General features: G+C 43.2%; 1 protein-coding gene across 3 annotated transcripts in view; it reads left to right on the top strand.

Moving 5' to 3' along the window:
- LOC129712380 (ubiquitin-conjugating enzyme E2 E2) overlaps positions 1–18,517 on the top strand; it is a 118,810-nt gene that overhangs the window by 87,018 nt on the left and 13,275 nt on the right. For all 3 annotated transcript variants that reach the window (XM_055660755.1, XM_055660775.1, XM_055660766.1), the window contains one exon: positions 17,244–17,376. In XM_055660755.1, coding sequence (XP_055516730.1) covers positions 17,244–17,376 — 133 coding nt within the window. The remainder of the gene's footprint in view (positions 1–17,243; positions 17,377–18,517) is intronic.

Below are 18,517 nucleotides of genomic sequence, written 5' to 3'. Positions count from 1 at the left end.
CCGCTCTCCGAAGTCCGCCAGCTCCGCGATGGTGAGTGCAGGCTCCGCAACTGGAGCCCCAGGTCGATTCCGGTTGGAGGCCGCCGGCTCCACGATGTTAGGCCCAACGACAACGGAGACTCGACAAGGAAAAAGTCGAGTCCCCATACAGGGAAAAGATTAAAAAGTTTCCCCCACCCCCCCGACCCCCCACAACTAAAAATAATATAAAAACTAAACCAAGACATCCACTTAACAGGACAAAACGAAAAAAAAAAAAAAAGACAGGTGGACTGCATGGGCCGCTGCCGACAGGCACCGCCAATAAATTAATACAGTACGTTTCATTAATAATGATTGAGATTTTTTTTGTGAAAATGGCAGTGAGACACATGACTCTGATGGTGCACAGGATGAAGTTTGGTATTGTATTAATGTTATGACATAATATTGCTCCATATCTCCCACTGAGAAGGCAGGTGATGGGATACCTGTGTTAGAGGGATGTGATGTGGCACTCAGATAGTAGTGATATAGTGATTCTTTAATCTGGGCCAGCTGATTCTTTATCTAGGCCAACAGCTATTAGCCACAGGAGTGGCAGAAGGAAGCGGGGAGCAAAATGACAGTGGGAAAGCACATGATTGTGATTAATGTGCTGGTTTGCCTTTTGTAAAGATCATCCTCATGGCAAGCTGTGATGCTTTTTCTTAATTTCTTATACCTTTCTGCATAAGACATTAATGCATTTTCGATATCCATTTTTACCTAAATGATAAAAATTTGTTTTTTACATATAGTTCGAGAGCAACAATTTTAAAGAATTGATTTATCAATGATTCTCATGCTCTTGTGTATTTCACCATCTTCTCAAGCAAAGGGATTTCAACCTGTAGATTAACCCTTATTGATCCATGCCATTTATAATCTCCACTACACATATATGCATACCACCCTTTACATGGTATTACGGTACCTCACAGCTCTACACGAGCAAGATCAGCTGGCTCTCACAAGCCACGCTGAGCTGGATGTGAATGGCTGGCAATTTAAATGTTCCAGATTGCTTATGGAATAAAGATTGATCTTTCACTATGTGTGTTCTTGCGGATCATTCACAAACACAACCTTTTGCTCATCTTCAACTTGTTCATCAGACACAGTTCATATCAATTCTATAAAATCTTCCAAGGTTAGCTCATCTCCTTTTCATATAAGTAACTGTTCAACCTCTACCATGTTGTAAAATGTTTCTTTTCTGAGCTCAGTCAGTTTAAAGATGCAAATGTCTATCAATATAAATGTTGTGAACACCAGCAAGCAATGACTGTCAATTCATGTTGGGATTCTATTTGGATATGCAGTTGGCAATGTTATAATTTAGAGTAATTGAGTCATACTGCACAGAAACAGGTCCTTCGGCTCAACGTTCCCATCCCAACCAAGATGCCCTGACATTTTTCCAATATTTTTGTATATTGAGGACAACATCAGCATTTATGGGTGGGGAAAGGGTGAGAGATACATCAAAGAAAACACTGATTGGAGCTTATTCTCTAGATGAAATTCTGTAAACATTTAGCAGTGGCCCAATAAAGATTGTACTCCTTAGCTAGTGCTGCAGTAGGCCTAAGGTTAAAACTTGCTTCAGTAAGCAATTTGTATGTGACTCAATTTTGTTTACATTGCACAATTTTGTACAAGTGATGCCAAAGTAAGCTTGACATCTCTGGGCATGCCCATAGCTTCTGTAAATAAGGACTTGAATTTGTCACATCATTTCTTTTCTGTTCTTTACATACTGATCCGCCATTCAACGCTCAAATACAAAACATGCTGATTGCCAGAAGGAGCACATATTAGAAACATATTAACAATCTAAACCACATTGACAGAAAACATTGAACATACTGTAACTAGCTCATTGGAAAACTGTCAGGAGACTAACTTTTCCCCCCAGTATAGGGAGGGTTGCACGGCAGTCGAGGTCACGACTCGTGACCCGTACTGTTGCCACGCAAAGCCTTCTGGAGTACACACAGTGAACGCCAGGAAAGCACCAGTGCAGCGGGCTCTTCTTCTGTTCCATCATCCAGACTCCACACTGACTGGTTGGTTCCACACTCGCAGACCCCGGGCCGCCTCTCCATCGCGGCCGGGAGGGGGGGGGGGGGGGGGGGGTCGGTCAGGGGGGTCGGGCGGGGTGCCAGTGCCGCGCGGTCAGTGACTCTGGGTGGACGGAGGGACCAGACTGTCCCCAACTCTGCTGCAGCTGACGGGAACGTTGCCGGGTTTTCGTCCCCGTGTATCCGCTGCCCAGAGCCGGGGCCCCGCTTCACCCGGCCCGGTGTGTGGGCGCTGCCGACATACAGCCCTTCACAGTGCGGCCCACAGGGGGAGGGAGCAGAGGGCAGCCGTGGCAGTGCTGACCACAGGGGGAGAGTGAGGGCTGTCCTGAGGGATGCGCTCCTTCGGCCGCTTACACCTTGGTGCTCGGGTTCAGAGCAAAGATACTAGAGCATTTGGTTCAGAGCGCTCAGTCACCCTCCACAATTATTTACTGCAAAAAATGTCCATTTCGGCGTAACAGGTAAGAAAGTACGCATTTCATGTGTTAATAATGTATGCCGGAGGCTGACATGTCCTCCAGAAGGATTGAGCTGCTCCATGCATCACGCCCTTTGACCCGATGACCTAACGTGCAACCCCCATTCCAAGAATGAAAATATGTCAAATTAACAACGACTTCGAAGAAAACAGAAGGCACATTTTTCCAGTGATGTGACCAATATAAATATGTACAATATCATATACAATAAACTGTAAGGTTCCACCAGTTCCTTAATACTAATTGTATGATCATGAAAAGAGAAAATAACACACGGAAACCTAAATTAAAAGCATAGCAACCTGTAGAGTCAACATCATGTCAATTAATGGAATCTTGCTGTCCATGACCAAAGCTACTGAAAGTAACCAGGTATTTAATGGGCCTGTCCCACTTAGACGTTTTTTCAGGCGACTGCCGGCGACTGTCAGAGTGGAACACACACACAATCGCTTCTTTCATCAGCCCGTTATGCAGGCGGGGGCAGGGCAAGCGGAGGGAGTGCTGTTTAAGTGAAATTCACACGGTGCAAAGCCAATGTGATGCAGACACATACCGCGATAAACAAGACGGTTGGAGCTCTAATTAAGACAGTGAGAGCACAATGTACGGGAAGGGTCACGTATGTCCTTTAAATGAGTGGAGGAGAGGGGGAGAATGGGGGAGAAGGAGTGGAGTCAACTTTTAAGAAGAACACGGCTGTGAAGATCGGCAGACATTAACAATACTTGTTATCCTTGGTTCTGAAAACTACTGCTTACGTCTTTATTGAGCCAATGAAATTCACCGGTCATCACCGGCTACAACCTATGAGAACCTACAACAATCTTCGACCTCCTGGTAACCCACTACCACTGCACCTACGGCACAAGAATTCTTGCTACTCTCCATGGAGGCTTCATTCTGGTCGCCTTTGAAAAATGTTGAAAAATTTACGGTGACCAGAATGAAGCCACATCATCTCCTGCAGTCACCTAAATAGTCGCCTAAGTGGGACAGGCCCATAACCATTTGAAGGTGAGTAAGTGCCGAGATTACTGCTGTACCTTTGATTAATAGGAGAATATGTTAGGGAACTGTCTCTCAGATCATATGCCAATCAAGTCTGGCTCAAGATTTGAGACCCCATTGATTCAATGAGAATTATAGATCTGCAGTTAAGATGGCCAAAGTAAATTATTTAGTTGAAATATTTGGCATTCATTTAAGTTTTTAGGCTATTTTGTACCTTTCAGTTCTTAATTAACTTTGCTTCAGAATGTTATATTTTTTTGTTTTGATTTTAATTCATTTTAAACATTTCAGACGGCTAAAAGCTGTTAAATGCATGACAACTTTACAGTAGACCAAGCTTCGCAACCATCTTTGCCATCTGTCAACGTCTGTCAGGAGCACTCTGGAGGCAGGTCGCCTACATTATGCTGTCTGACTCACAGTTTGGCATCCAGAGACCTCCATGAACTCAAAGATGTACAGGGCCAGTGAGACTGATTCACCAAAACTGGTACAAATAAATGCAGGCATTTAAGCAAGATTTGTGGGTTGTGATGGCTACAGAATACAGAGATCTGTAATTTGGAAACAACATTTTAAAATATTCTGAATATATTTACTATATCATTTTTCAGCAAATGCCACAAAGTGGTGCATCTAGTAGAGAAGCTGTCTCATAGATCGATTGATTTGGGTTTGATCCTGATCTCTGCTACTGTCTGTGTGAAGTTGTATGTTCTAACTGTGACTTCTATTGACATACAGCTAATTGAAGGAAAAATGTAAGACTTACTGTACTTACTTACTGCCTATTATGTCTCCTGGCATGTAGGGCAGCAACGAAGGTCCTCCACTCCCGTCTGTTCTGGGCTAGCTTCTGGACACTGCTCAAGGTTAGGTCCTAGCATCTGTTGATAGCCCTGGAAGTCCCTCATGCCCATTAGTGTTGATTCCTTCCGTTACTGTTTCGGTAACATATTTGTTTTACGAGACAGGGTTGTTAGCCCTGTGCTCAACCTCCAACCCGGAGGACCAGTGGATCGTTCTTCGTCTCGCCTCTACCCTTCGACCTGTCCAGCATGGGAGACCCTAACAGGAGACAAATCTCCCATTGGCATAGCTCTAGGGGTCACTGAGATACACTAGCTGCCCGACCAATCCAATCCAACGGGGAGCTAAGGCATAAGATGGTAGATATATTTGCTGGGGCTCATCAGATATATCCAAGGCCACTGTGGGAGGCTAGAGTGAAATTGCAGGCGCCCTGACTGAGATATATGAATCATTATTAAACACGGGTGAGATACCAGAAGACTGTAGGGTGGTTCATGTTGCGCTTCTATCTAAGATGGGCTGCAAGAAAAAAACAGGAGCTACAGACTGTGCCTAACATCTGTGATGTGAAGGATAGTCATAGAGTGATACAGTGTGGAAACAGACCCCTTGGCCCAACTTGCCCACCCCAGCCAACATATCACAGCCACACTCGTCCCACCTGCCTGCGCTCAGTCCATATCCCTCCAAACCTGTCCTATCCGTGTACCTTTCTAACTATTTCTTAAATGATGGGATAGTCCCAGCCTCAACTATCTCCTCTGGCAGCTTGTTCCATACACCCACCCCCCTTTGTGTGAAAAGGTTACCCCTCAGATTCCTATTAAATCTTTTCCCCTTCACCTTGAACCTATGTCCTCTGGTCCTGGATTCCCCTACTCTGGTCAAGAGGTTACTGGAGTGGATTCTGAGGGATAAGATATATATGCATTTGACTGGACAGGGGCTGATTATGAATAGTCAGCACAGTTTTGTACATTGTCTATATAGACTTCAGAAAGACATTTGTTAAAGGTTCCGCATGGTAGGCTGCTCTGGAAGGTTAGATTGTTTAGAATCCACCGAAAGCTAGCTGACTGGACAGAAAATTAGCTTAATGGAAGGATGCAGAGGGTGATGGTGGAAGACTGTTTTTCAGATTGGAGGCCTGTGACTCGTGATGTGCCTGAGGGATTGGTTCTTGGCCCATTGCTGTTTGGGGTTTATTTAATGATTTGGATGAGAATGTAGAAGACATTATTAGTTGTTTGCAAATGACACTAAAGTGGGCGGTATCGTAAATAGCGAAGATCACCAAAAATTACAGCAGGATCCTGATCAGTTGGGTAAATGGGCTAAGTAATGGTGTTATGGAATTTAATGTAGATAATAGTGAGGTATTGCATTTTGGGAAATCATATCGGGGCAGGACCTTCACAGTGAATGGCAGGGCTGTGGGGAGTGTTATAGAGCAGAGGGATCTGGGAGTGTGTAGATCCTTGAAAGCAGCGTCAAAGGTAGGCAGAGTGGTCAAGAAGACTTTTGATACAAATGTGGGTCCCTTGAAGGCAGAAACAGGTGAAATTATTATGGGGAACAAGGAAATAGTAGAAGAGGTGAACAGGTACTTTGCATCCCAGGGTACTCAAGGAGGTGGCTCGAGAAATTGTGGACGCATTGGTGATCATTTTCTAATGTTCTATAGTTTCAGGATCAGTTCCTGTGGATTGGAGGGTAGCTAATGTTATCACACTTTTCAAGAAAAGAGCGAGAGAGAAAGCAAGGAATTATAGACCAATTAGCCTGACATCAGTGGTGGGAAAGATGCTGGAGTCAATTATTAAAGAAGTAATAACAGTGCCTTTGGATAGCAGTAAAAGGATTGGTCCAAGTCAGCATGGATTTATGAAGGGGAAATCCTGCTTAACTAATCTTCTGGAATGTTTTGAGGATGTGACAAGTAAAATGGATGAAAGAGAGCCAGTGGATGTAGTGTAACTGGACTTTCAGAAAGCCTTTGATAAGATCCCCCATAGGAGATTAGTGGGCAAAATTAGAGCACGTGGTATTGGGGGTAGGGCCGATAGATACTTTCTTAAAGCTGGTCTTACCTACTGCTGTGTATTCTATTTTACAGAGACATGGCTCACCCCTAACTCACCTAGCTGTGCCATTCTACCTGAGGGCTTTGTGATTAACTCTGCGTGATGCATGGATGTGGTGGTCCTGGCGAGCTCCTGCTTACCGCTTACTTACCAGACCACACGTTCGTAAATCTGATCCAAGTGCTTCTACTCCCTGCTTACAAACCAAAAATGAAGCAGGAGGATCCGGTACAGATAGTCATATAGGGCTGGTCCGAGGAAAGGTATGACATCCTTTGCAACAACGGTGTGTCGGTGGACTGGTCCGTATTCAAGAAATCTGCGGCAAACCAAGATGAATATGCCACCATTGTCATAGACTTTAACAACAAATGTTCATAAGGTCATAAGTGATAGGAATAGAATTAGGTCTTTTGGGCCAACCAAGTCTACTCCACCATTCAATCATGGCTAATCTATCTCTCCCTCCTAATCCCATTCTCCGGCCTTCTCCCCATAACTTCTAACACCTGTACTAATCAAGAATCTATCTTTCTCTGCCTTAAAAATATCCACTGACTTTGCCTCCACAGCCTCTGTGGCAAAGAATTACATAGATTCACTTCTCTCTAACTAAATAAATTTGTCCTCATCTCCTTCCTAAAAGAACATCCTTTAATTGTGAGGCTATGAGGCTATGACCTCTAGTCCTCTCCATATCCACTCTATCCAAGCCTTACATCTTTATGTTCAATGTTCTCCCTAATTCTTCTAAACCCCAACGAATACAGGTCCAGTGCCAACAAACACTCATCATAGGTTAACCTACTCATTCCTGGAATCATTCTTGGTAACCTAACTGGACCCTCTCCAGAGCCAGCACATCCATCCTAGTACAAGATGAGAGTACAAGATACATTTAATTGTCATTTGGACCCCTTGAGGTCCAAACGAAATGCCGTTTCTGCAGCCATACATTACAAACAAATAGACCCAAGACACAACATAATTTACATAAACATCCATCACATTGCTGTGATGGAAGGCCAAATAAACTTATCTCTCCACTGCACTCTCCCCCCCCCCCCCGATGTCAGAGTCAAAGTCAAAGTCAAAGCCCGGCTGGCGATGGCGATTGTCCCGCGGCCATTAAAGCCACGCCGGGTGGTGCGAGGTCGCACACCGGGTTCTTGATGTTAGAGCCCCCGGCGTGCGCTCGCAAAATGGTGCTATGGCACTATGGTGCCCAAAATTGCTCACAATATTCCAAATGCGGCCTTACCAGCGCCTTCTGGAACCTCAGCATTACATCCCTGTTTTTGTATACAAGACGTCTTGAAATAAATGCTAGCGTTGAATTTGCTTTCTTTACTACTGATTCGACTTGCAGATTAACATTTTGGGAATCCTGCACCAGCAGTTCCAAGTCCCTTTGCACCTCCGATTTATGGATTCTCTCCCCATTTAGAAAATTGTCTACGCCTTTATTCCTACTACCAAGATGCATGATTCTACACTTTGCTACACTAAATTCCATCTGCCACTTCTCTGCCCACTCTCCCAACCTATCCAAGCCCTTCTGCAGAGTCCCTACTTTCTCTACACTACCTGCCCTTCCACCTATTTTCATATCATCTTCAAACTTGGCCACAAAGCCTTCAATCCCTCATCCAAATCATTAATATACAACGTGAAGAGTAGCGACACCAGCACCAACCCTTGCAGAACTCCTGTTTGGAGGACAATGTACCAAAGAAGACAATATGTGTATTCCCCAACTGGAACTGTGAGGTCCACTCCATGTGAAGACTGCGGTATTCAGGTTAAACTATCCCGAGCGATACAAGAAATCTCTCTACAATCTTCGTAGAGCCATTAGAAAAACCAAGAGGGACTAAGCTGCAGTATTGAGACAATGACATAGATAACGGAAGATTGTAGCAAGGCTTGCACTCTATAATGGGCTACAAAACACAGGCGGGCAGTATTGCTGACAGCAATGGGTCCCCTCCCTGTGCCTGCTTTGAACAGAAGATCGGTGGTGGAATGCCGCTCGCCCCAGCAGTCTTGGGTGCACCTTTACCAAGGGTTACTGAGGCAGATGTAGCCTTCCTGAGAGTGAATCCACAGGACAACTGGTCCGGATGGAGTCCCTGGCCGTGTCCTCAGGACCTGTGCAGATCAGCTGGCAGAGATATTCACAGACTCCGCGTGCTCCTCTCACCGCAAATTTACCTTCTGTTTTTTTATTTCAGATAGCCAAGCACATTAACCTGCTTAGACAGTGTAGGAAGAGCAAAAAAAAAAGGTACAATGAAGAAACTTTGCTCGCTGTCATCCACATCCACCATTTCAAGCAGTTGTTGTGTAAAAGATAACTGAGATAAGATCTACACATGGGATGCCACCAATTAGTGGATAAGGCCAGATCTCCAGAGAACAAGGTCTCACATGAGGATTCTTGCCAAGGATCAGATTTGCACCTCGTTAGCATAGGATACAGAACAAGACTGATGAGCATGCAAAATAAAATCCTTGTCATGTTGAAGCACCTCCCAGAAAGTCATCATTTTAATGATGTTAGTCATTTTAATAATATTAAAAACCATGGTTAATTCTCACACCAACCTTGCACATGACTTTGTACATAGTTTGACACCCACCCTTTCGTGGTGTAAACGGTAGGCAACTGTAATTAGTATACGTGGACTAAATGCAGTAACTTGAAAGGCACAAAGTGCTGGAGTAACTCGGGGTCAGGTCATGGATAAGTGAAACTTCGGGTCGAGACCTTTTTCAGAATCTCCAGTCATCAGACTTTGTCATCAGACTCCAGTCTGAGGAAGGGTTCCAATCCAAAATATCACCTATCAATGTGATCTAAAGATGCTGCTTGACCCGATGAGTTACTCCAGCACTCTGTGGGTCTTTATGTAAACCATCATCTACAGTTCCTTGTATCCACATGCAGTTACTTAAGCTCAATGCCTCACTTCCACTGCAGCTCAAGCATAATCTTAACCCTAACTCACTGTCTGAATACTGAAATACCTGTAGTGACTTAGATTTCTCCTGTGCAATCTCAGCACATTGCTGGGCTAAAATTAAATTTCTAATAATAATGCTGTGGACAGTGTGCAAAGGAGCTTGTAATAATAGTCTGTAATCATCCTTTTAGGAGGTAATAATAATCGCTCTAAGGATATGGCTATCTTTCTCATGCTGTCTTTTCTGAGGATGATAACATTCATTCTTCCACGCTCACTGCTCCACCAGTGCTCTTTGTAGATACCTGGCATTTTGTCATAATGACAAAATGAGGTAGTGTACAACAAACCTCCATTAATCCTGACATTGATTATGGAGTCAAGGGTTGATTCAAGATTCCAGTGTTCTTCAGCTATTCCTCTCTGGCAATAGAGAATAAGACAATTACATTTGCTTGAACACACATGTAATTGCATCTGTTGAAACGGAAAATGGTGCTGGCCTCAAATGTAGGCTATTGTGAACTGTAAAATGTTGGGAATATATCCAGCTTCCACTTGGACAGAATATAATATATAATAATTCAAGGTCATACCTGGAACAAGGTGAATATGAGGTGCTGTTTCTCCTGTTGTTTGTGGCCTCCCCCTGGCAATGGAGGAGTCCCAGGATAGAAAGGTGAATATGGGAATGAAAAGGGGGTTAAAATGGTTAACACCTGGGAGATCCACTAGGCTTTGGCAGAATCTCCCCTCTCTACCATTTCTCACCCACCCCCCTGCCCCCTTTCTTCTCTGTGCCACTTGGACATGCATCAGCATCTCACATACCCTTCCACCTATATTCCTTTCTCTGCTTTCACTATTTGTACCTCTTCTTATCTCACACCTTTTTGTTTTTCATCTCTGGCCTTTGTCCAAACATCTGCCTATCAAAAAGAAACCCTCTCCCACATCTACCTATCACTCACCAGCCTTTGTCCTGCCGTCTGCTCTTCCAGATTTCACTCCCACAATCAGTGTGAAGAAGGGATCCTGACCAGAAAAGTCACCTATCTATATTCTTCAATGCTGCCAGACCTGATGAGTTACTCCAGCACTAATTGCATTTGTCCCCTTCTTTAATACATTCAGCAACACTGTGGTAGTGAATACCCCCAGGTTCATTATCCTCTGAATGAAGACATTTTTCGCATCTCAGTCGTAAATGGCTCACCTATTTCCTGAGTTTCTATGGTTTTTCCACTGCAGCTAAAGAAAGCACACTTTCAGCATTCAATTGGTTAGTTCAATTGGTTAGTCTTGTTAGAATTTGTTATTTGTCAGAGACACATTGCTTACTGATCATCTTGGTTGGACGGTATTGCCGTTTCAAGCCCTGTTCCTTTGCTCTTCTCGCAGTTTTTCTCTGCTTTTGTTCGAATGGTCATTCTCCTCATCATGGCATATTCAAAATGTATCTGTTTTTATATAAAACTGTTTATTTAGAAGCTTTGATGCTAGTCATGTTCTCAGCGCCTGCTGCACCATTCTGTACTTTCTTTAATAATTTGTATAGTTTTAACTCAGCCAGTCAAAGTCAATTAGTGACTAACCTGAAAAGAGTTGATCTTTTTATATAGCGAAAAACGGTGTAAAGAACCAGATTAAGTCTGCGTGTCAGGCAGCAACTTTGGAGAACGTGGATAGGTGACATTTTGGGTCTGGACTCTTTGTCAGGCTGATTGTGGTGTTGGGGGGGGGAGAAAATATGGAAGAGAGGGGGGGCAGTACAAATCCTGGCAAGTGTTAGGTGGTACGGGGGGGGGGGGGGGGGGGGGGGGGGGGGGAGGGTTGATAGGCAGATAGTTGGGCAAAGATCTGAGATGAAAAAGCAAAAGGTGTGAGATAAGGATCAAATAGTTGTGAAACAAGAGGAAAGAATGTAAGTGGAAGGGAAGGGGAGAATGGGTACGAGTTCAGGTGGGGTACTGGGAAGACACATGAAGAAAAAATGGTGGGGGGGACGAGGGATGGTGGGGTGGGATTTGGTTAGTTACCTAAAATTGGAGAATTCATTGTTCATACTGTTGGGTTTTAAGCTACCCAATACAATTTTATACAGCTTTCCAGTTATAATAAAAAACATGTGTTTGAAGAATATGTTCATTAGATTAGTATCAAAGATAGATTGTGTGGAGAAAGGATGATGAAGAGTTGGAAAGAGTGCAGAGATTTACAAGGATGTTGCCAGGACTTGAGGGGCTGAGCTACAAGGAAAGGTTGGACAATCTAGGACTTTATGCCTTGGATCACAAGAGGGGTGATCTTATAAAAATGTCTAAAATCATGAGATTTCTAAACTCACGAGGGGAATAGAAATGGTGAATCCACAGTCTTTTACCCAGGGTAGGAAAATCAAAATCAGAGGAGCTCTAGTATCTTTGGTTTAAGGTGAGAGGGAAAAGATTTAATAGGAACCTGAGGGGCATCTTTTACACACAAGGTGGTGGGAGTAAGGAACAAGCTGCCAAAGGAGGTAGTGGAGGCAAGTACTGTAACAACATTTAAAATACATTTGGCCAGGAACATTGGAAAGGTTTAGAGGGATATGGATGAAACGCGGCCAGGATATAATTACATTTTTTTGCACACAAAAGTAGGGTGGCGTAGTGATAGACATTGCAGCTCCGGTGACCTGGAATTGATACTGACCTTGATACATTCTCACTGTGAACAGAATGCTGCCTGGATTAGAGGGTATTAGCTATAAGGAGAGTTTGAACAAACTTGGATTGTTTTCTCTGGAGGCTGAGAAGAGAACTGATAGAAGTATATACAATTATGATAGGTGGACATAAAGTGGACAGTCAGAACCTTTTTCCCAGGGTGGAAAAGTCAAAGAGGACAAAGTGTTAGGTGAAAGGTGCAAAATTTAAAGGAGATATCAAAGAACGTTTTTTTACACAGACATTGGTCGGTACCTGGAACGCACTGCCAGGGGCGGTGTGGAGCCAGATACCATAGTGGCATTTACGAGGCTTTTAGATAGGCACATGGATTGTGTGGGGAAAGGATGTTGAAGAGCTGGAAAGAGTGCAAATAAGATATACGAGGATATTGTCAGCACAGAGTCGTTTACACAAGGTAAGAAAATCATAACCAGAAGACATATGGTTTAAGGTACAAGGGGCAAGATTTACTATGAATCTGAGGGGCAACTTGTTCACTCAGACGGTGGTGAATAATATGGAATGAGCTGCCACAGGTGGTAGTTGACACAAATACTATAACAGCACTTAAAAAAAATCTGGACAGGTACATGGATAGGAAAGGTTTCGATGGATGTGCGGTAAACATCGACAAATGGGACTAGTTAAGATGGCGCATCTTGGTTGGCATGGACGACCTGGGTCGAATGTCCTTATTCCGTGTTGTATGATTCTATGACTTTAAGAGGTGGCGGTGCGATCATCTGTTTTCACAAGCACTGCACTCAGCAGATGATTAGGGCCCAAATATTTTGAAGTACTCCCAACAATATTTCATGTGCAGCATGTTTTTGTTATATCAAACATGTGGAGGTGGTGACAGACTCTCCCTAAGGTTGTAAATAGGTTAATAAAAGACGTATTGTTCCTCATGAAGTCCATTACTCTGAATTAGGAATGCCACATTATTCCAAATGTTCTCGCAGTAAAAATCAGTTGACAGAGCAAAAAATCCTTTTTACAAAATCACAAGAGATAAAAAAGAAACTGCGATTTATTTGGTTGTAATGAAATATAAAGGATATCAGAAGCAAAAAACTGAATCAACGTGAAATATTAGCTCATCTTTCCAATGGTTATAACATCATCCTTTTCATGACATTGAAATGGTTGTAAGCAAACTGTTACTGAAATATGATATGTATAAATTATTTTATGCTTATGTTACTACTGGTTGTTTGACACCCCCGCAGAGATAAGGGTTAAAAATCGGTATCTGAGAACAAGATCAAGGGCAGTGCTGCATGTGGTAACACTGCAGCTTATTGATAGCAGTCAAAGATGTGGTAGCGGTGCAAAGTATGGCAGCAGTGTGACTTTGTGGTTTCTGTACAATCTATTGCTGACTACATTAGTAGACATCATTAGCACAGAAGTTTCGTTATAACATTATTGTTTTGTGCAGATTAACATTTTTCTTTCAAATGAAACTTAATAAACAAACTGCTGGAGGAACTCACGTGTCAGGCAGCATTTATGGAGGGTAATGGACAGGTGATATTTTGGGTCCGGACCCTCTTCTTCAGATTATCCACTGACTCCACTTTCCTTAAGAGCTCTATCTAACTCTCTCTTGAAAGCATCCAGAGGATTGGCCTCCACTGCCTTCTGAGGCAGAGAATTCCACAGACAATACTCTGGGTGAAAATTAACCTTGTGAACCTACGCTGCACTCCCTCAATAGCAAGAATGTCCTTCCTCAAAATTGAAGACCAAAACTGCACACAATATTCCAGGTGTGGTCTCACTCGGGCCCTGTACAACTGCAGAAGGGCCTCTTTGCTCCAAAACTCAACTCCTACAACCTCACATTTATCCACATTAAACTGCATCTACCATGCATCTGCCTACTCACCCAACCTGTCCTAGTCATCCTGCATCCTCATAGCATCCTCCTCACAGTTCACACTGCCACCCAGCTTTGTGTCATCTGCAAATTTGCTAATGTTACTTTTAATCCCTTCATCTAAATCATTAATGTACATTGTAAATAGCTGCGGTCCCAGCACCGAGCCTTGCAGTACCCCACTAGCCACTGCCTGCCATTCTGAAAGGGACCCTTTAATCCCTACTCTTTGTTTCCTGTCTGGCAACCAATTTTCTATCCATGTCAGTACCCTACCCCCAATACCATGTGCTCTAATTTTGCCCACCTATCTGCTATGTGGGACCATATCAATTGCTTTCTGAAAGTACAGGTGCACTACATCCACTGGCTCTCCCTTGTCTATTGTCTTAGTTACATCCTCAAAAAATTCTAGAAGATTAGTCAAGCATGACTTCCCCTGCGTAAATCCATGCTGACTCAGACCGATCCTGTTACTGCTATCCAAATGTGCCGCTATTTCTTCTTTTATAATTCACTCCAGCATCTTCCCCACCACCGATGTCAGGCTAACTGGTCTATAATTCCCTGTTTTCTCTCTCCCGCCTTTATTAAAAAGTGGGATAATATTAGCTACCCTCCAATCCGCAGGAACTGATCCTGAATCTATGGAAAATGATCGCCAATGCGTCCATGATTTCTAGAACCCTGGACTGGAGACTGCGACGGCCGAACTCGTGGTCCTCGGGTCGACGCCCGGCCGCCGTCTCGCTCGGGGTTCTCGGGCCGACGCCCGCCCACGCCCTCCCTGGAGTCCACGTCCGTCCGTAGCCCTATCTCTGTCTCTGCCCTCTCCCTGCCTCTGCCCTCTCCCTGTCTCTGCCCTCTCCCTGTCTCTGCCCTCTTTCTGTCTCTTCCCTCTCTCTGTCTCTGCCCTCTATCTGTCCTCTCTCTGCCGTCTCTGTCCCTACCCTCTTTCTGTCTCTGCCCTCTCTGTCTCTACCCTCTTTCTGTCCCTGCCTTCTCTCTCTCACTGGCCTCTCCCTCTCTAGCCACGCCTGCGCAGTTGGGGACTATGTGTGAGGGATAGGACGGGGGAGGGGGGAAAAGGAGGGAATTAATAATATTAACTCCCAAATATGGGATGTGAGTATTGTCCTGAAGATGCTCAGGAATTGGTCTCCAGCAACAGCTCTGTCCCTACATAGACTGACATTAAAAACAGTCATGCTAATGGCATTGGTCACGGCACAAGGGGTACAGTCATTACATAAATTAAGACTGGACAACATGACTTCTTCATCTGAAAACATTACGTTTCATATTTATGAATTAGTGAAACAGAACAGACAGGGATCAGCGGGCCTCAATATAGAATTTAGGTCTTACCTAACAGATGATCGTCTCTGTATAGTAAAATATTTGTCGTTATATATGGAGAAAACGAAAATCATCGGAGCCAATGAGAAGGCACTTTTAATCAGCCATAAGCAACCACACAAAAAAGTGTCGGTCCAGACCATCTCAAGATGGCTGAAACAGGTTCTAACACAGGCTGGGGTGGATACTAATATTTTAAATCTCATTCCACCAGGGCTGCAACTACATTGGCAGCTATGCAGTTGGATGTACCAATGGACCAAATCCTCAAGGCAGCAGGATGGTCAGGGGAAAAAACATTCCAACTATTTTATCATAAACCAGTCATTAAACCTGGAACATTTGCAGAAACAATTTAAGTTCTGTAATTTAATTGCCCCATAAATAGGGGCTATAATTTGTGTTAATCAATTAATGGATTTCAATGTCGGATTCATGTCTAAAATATGTTGACACAAGCCCGTTTCCGCGCTGTATCTCTAAATTAAACTAATATGGGCAGCTGGTGCTCCAGTTCTAACAAACCCACTCTCTATAATTCCTTTCTTATAACTGCCTCAAGGCCTTTGAGTACTTTAAGAATTAATTTACTAATATGCAGTTAATGTCAAGACCAACCATTTGTTGCCCATTGCTAATTCTCTCAGAGAAAGTGATGGTGAGTCAACTTAAATCCATGGAATACACATCATGTTGTTACTAAGGGGAAGAGTTCCAGGATATAGACCTGGTGCAATTGGGTTTTAATGTACTCTTTAAAACATTCCTCCTAGACCATGGTAAATCCTTGAGGCTTCAATTTTTTTGATAATGCTTTTGTGACCTGCATCAAAATCTTTTGCGAGATTTGAAGTATTCTATAAATACAAGTTATGGTTGTTAATACCTAACCTGAAACCTGAAGCATTGTTCTTGCAAAATGTTTATGTCAGAGTCTTGGCCAGATGAAGACCAGACATTTTATAGAATAAAAAAACAGAAAATGTTGGAAACAGTCAGCTCAGCAGCACGGTGGCACAGAGGTAGAGTTTCTGCCTTACAGCGCTAGAGACCTGAGTTTGATCGTAACTACGGGTGCTGTCTGTATGGAGTTTGTACGTTTGCCCTATGACCTGCGTGGGCTTTCTCCAGGTGCTCCAGTTTCCTCCCGCACTCCAGAGATGTACCGGTTTGTAGGTTAATTGGCTTGGTAAAATTGTAAAATCAGTTACACTCAATGATAGTGTTGTATGTGGATCGCTGGTCGGCAAGAATGCCGTGGCCGAAGGGCCTCTTTGCGGTCTGTATCTCTAAACTAAACTAAAGTTATCAAGTCAAGCAACATCTGTGGCAAGATAAATTCAATTATTATTTCAGGTTTCATAAGAGGGAATAAGAAAATACATTTGTTTTAAGTTGCAGAGAGATGGGGAATGGATATAGAAAATAGGTGCAGAAGTAGGCCATTCTGCCTTTCAAGCCAGCACTGACATTCAATATGATCATGGCTGATCATTCAAAATCAGGACCCCGTTCCTGTTTTTCCCCCATATCCCTTGATTCTGTTAGCCCTTAGAGCTATATCTAACTCTCTTGACAACATCCAGTGAATTGGCCAGCACTGCCTTGTGTGGCAGAGAATTCCACAGATTCTGTGGGTGAAAAGGTTTTTCCTTAACTCAGTCTCAGTCCTCAGGATATGCGAGATTACCTTACTCTCTAGAATTCTTTCTACCCTCCTTTTTTAAGTGCACTTCTGTATATGTTTAGAATTGCTTCATGGGGTGTAATATATTGATATTTTAGATTTCCAGTTATATTTATGTCATGTTTCTTCTATTGCAGTGCTGGCCCCAAAGGAGACAATGTTTATGAATGGAGGTCAACTATCCTGGGCCCCCCAGGTTCAGTGTATGAGGGCGGTGTCTTCTTCTTAGATATCACATTTTCACCCGACTACCCCTTCAAGCCACCCAAGGTGCGTACTCCTGGAAACAAAGTAAAGCAACAGCAATAAGTATTTATTTTAACAATTTGAACTGACAGCCAATGGAATGAGTTTTGATCCATTTTCAAACATTTCTGATTGGTCTCGCCACAGTAATTACTTTGGGTTGGGACCTATCAAGATTTGTTTTGTCCTCTTTCTAACTGAAGAGATCAGTATTGGAAGTTTGTAAAACGCCATTCTCGTTTCCTTTATTTATTTCAGTCATCTTCAGTACCTCATCCCCATTTATTTTACCTTCTTTCTTCCTTAATCTTATTTCTAACGTTCACTTTCCAAGCATTCTTCTTTTCTGTCCCTTTATATCTTTTACTCCTCCTCTCTCAACATTTGCCTTTTAGTTGTGCATTTGTCCATCTTACTGACTATTCTTTTCCCACGTTCTCCTGTTTGTCCTGACAATAGTTGGCAGTGTTCACATGCTGAGAATGCAGGGAGAGTGGAGAGGGCAGATGGCAGCAGAAAATATCCTCACTGTAAACTAATTTTGCAGTTAATTTCAAACAACCTATTTGTCTCGTATAGTTTAGAGTTACATAGTTGATTTTTTTTTTGATAAGGAGAAGTTCTAGAATAATCTATGCAGTCCAATGAAAACGTTAAAATTGTAGTGTTTTGTCCTTCACATGAGAAATCTGGTACAGAATCATAGTTTGCATGCAAACTAACCTTCTGCCCAACTTGTCCACACCAATCAAGTAGGCATTCTGGGCTAGTCCATCCTGCATTTGGCCCAGACTTCGATAATCAGCATGGCTTTACCCATGACAGGTCATGTCTTATGAACTAGATCGAATATATTGAGAAGGTAACAAAAGCGTTTGATGAGGGTAGAGCAGTGAAAGTTGTCTACATGGGTTTCAGTAAGGGATTTGATAGTCCTTTGTGATAGGCTGATCGAGAGGATTGAGGTGCATTGGACCACAGTGACTTTGTAGTTTGGATTCAAAACTGGCTTGCACACAGGGGGCAGAGGGTTTTTTGGAAGGCAATTATTCTGGCTCGTGGTCTGTGACCAGTGTAGTTCCATAGGGATCTGTGCTGGGACCTCTGTAGTTTGTTTTATTAATGATTTGTTTTATAAATGACGAGTCATTTTATATTAATGACT

This window comes from Leucoraja erinacea, chromosome 2 (genome assembly GCF_028641065.1).
Source record: "Leucoraja erinacea ecotype New England chromosome 2, Leri_hhj_1, whole genome shotgun sequence".
In the NCBI taxonomy this organism is placed as follows: domain Eukaryota; kingdom Metazoa; phylum Chordata; class Chondrichthyes; order Rajiformes; family Rajidae; genus Leucoraja; species Leucoraja erinaceus.
The sequence above is the reverse complement of the archived record's forward strand: the minus strand, read 5'-3'. Positions and strand labels throughout refer to the sequence as shown.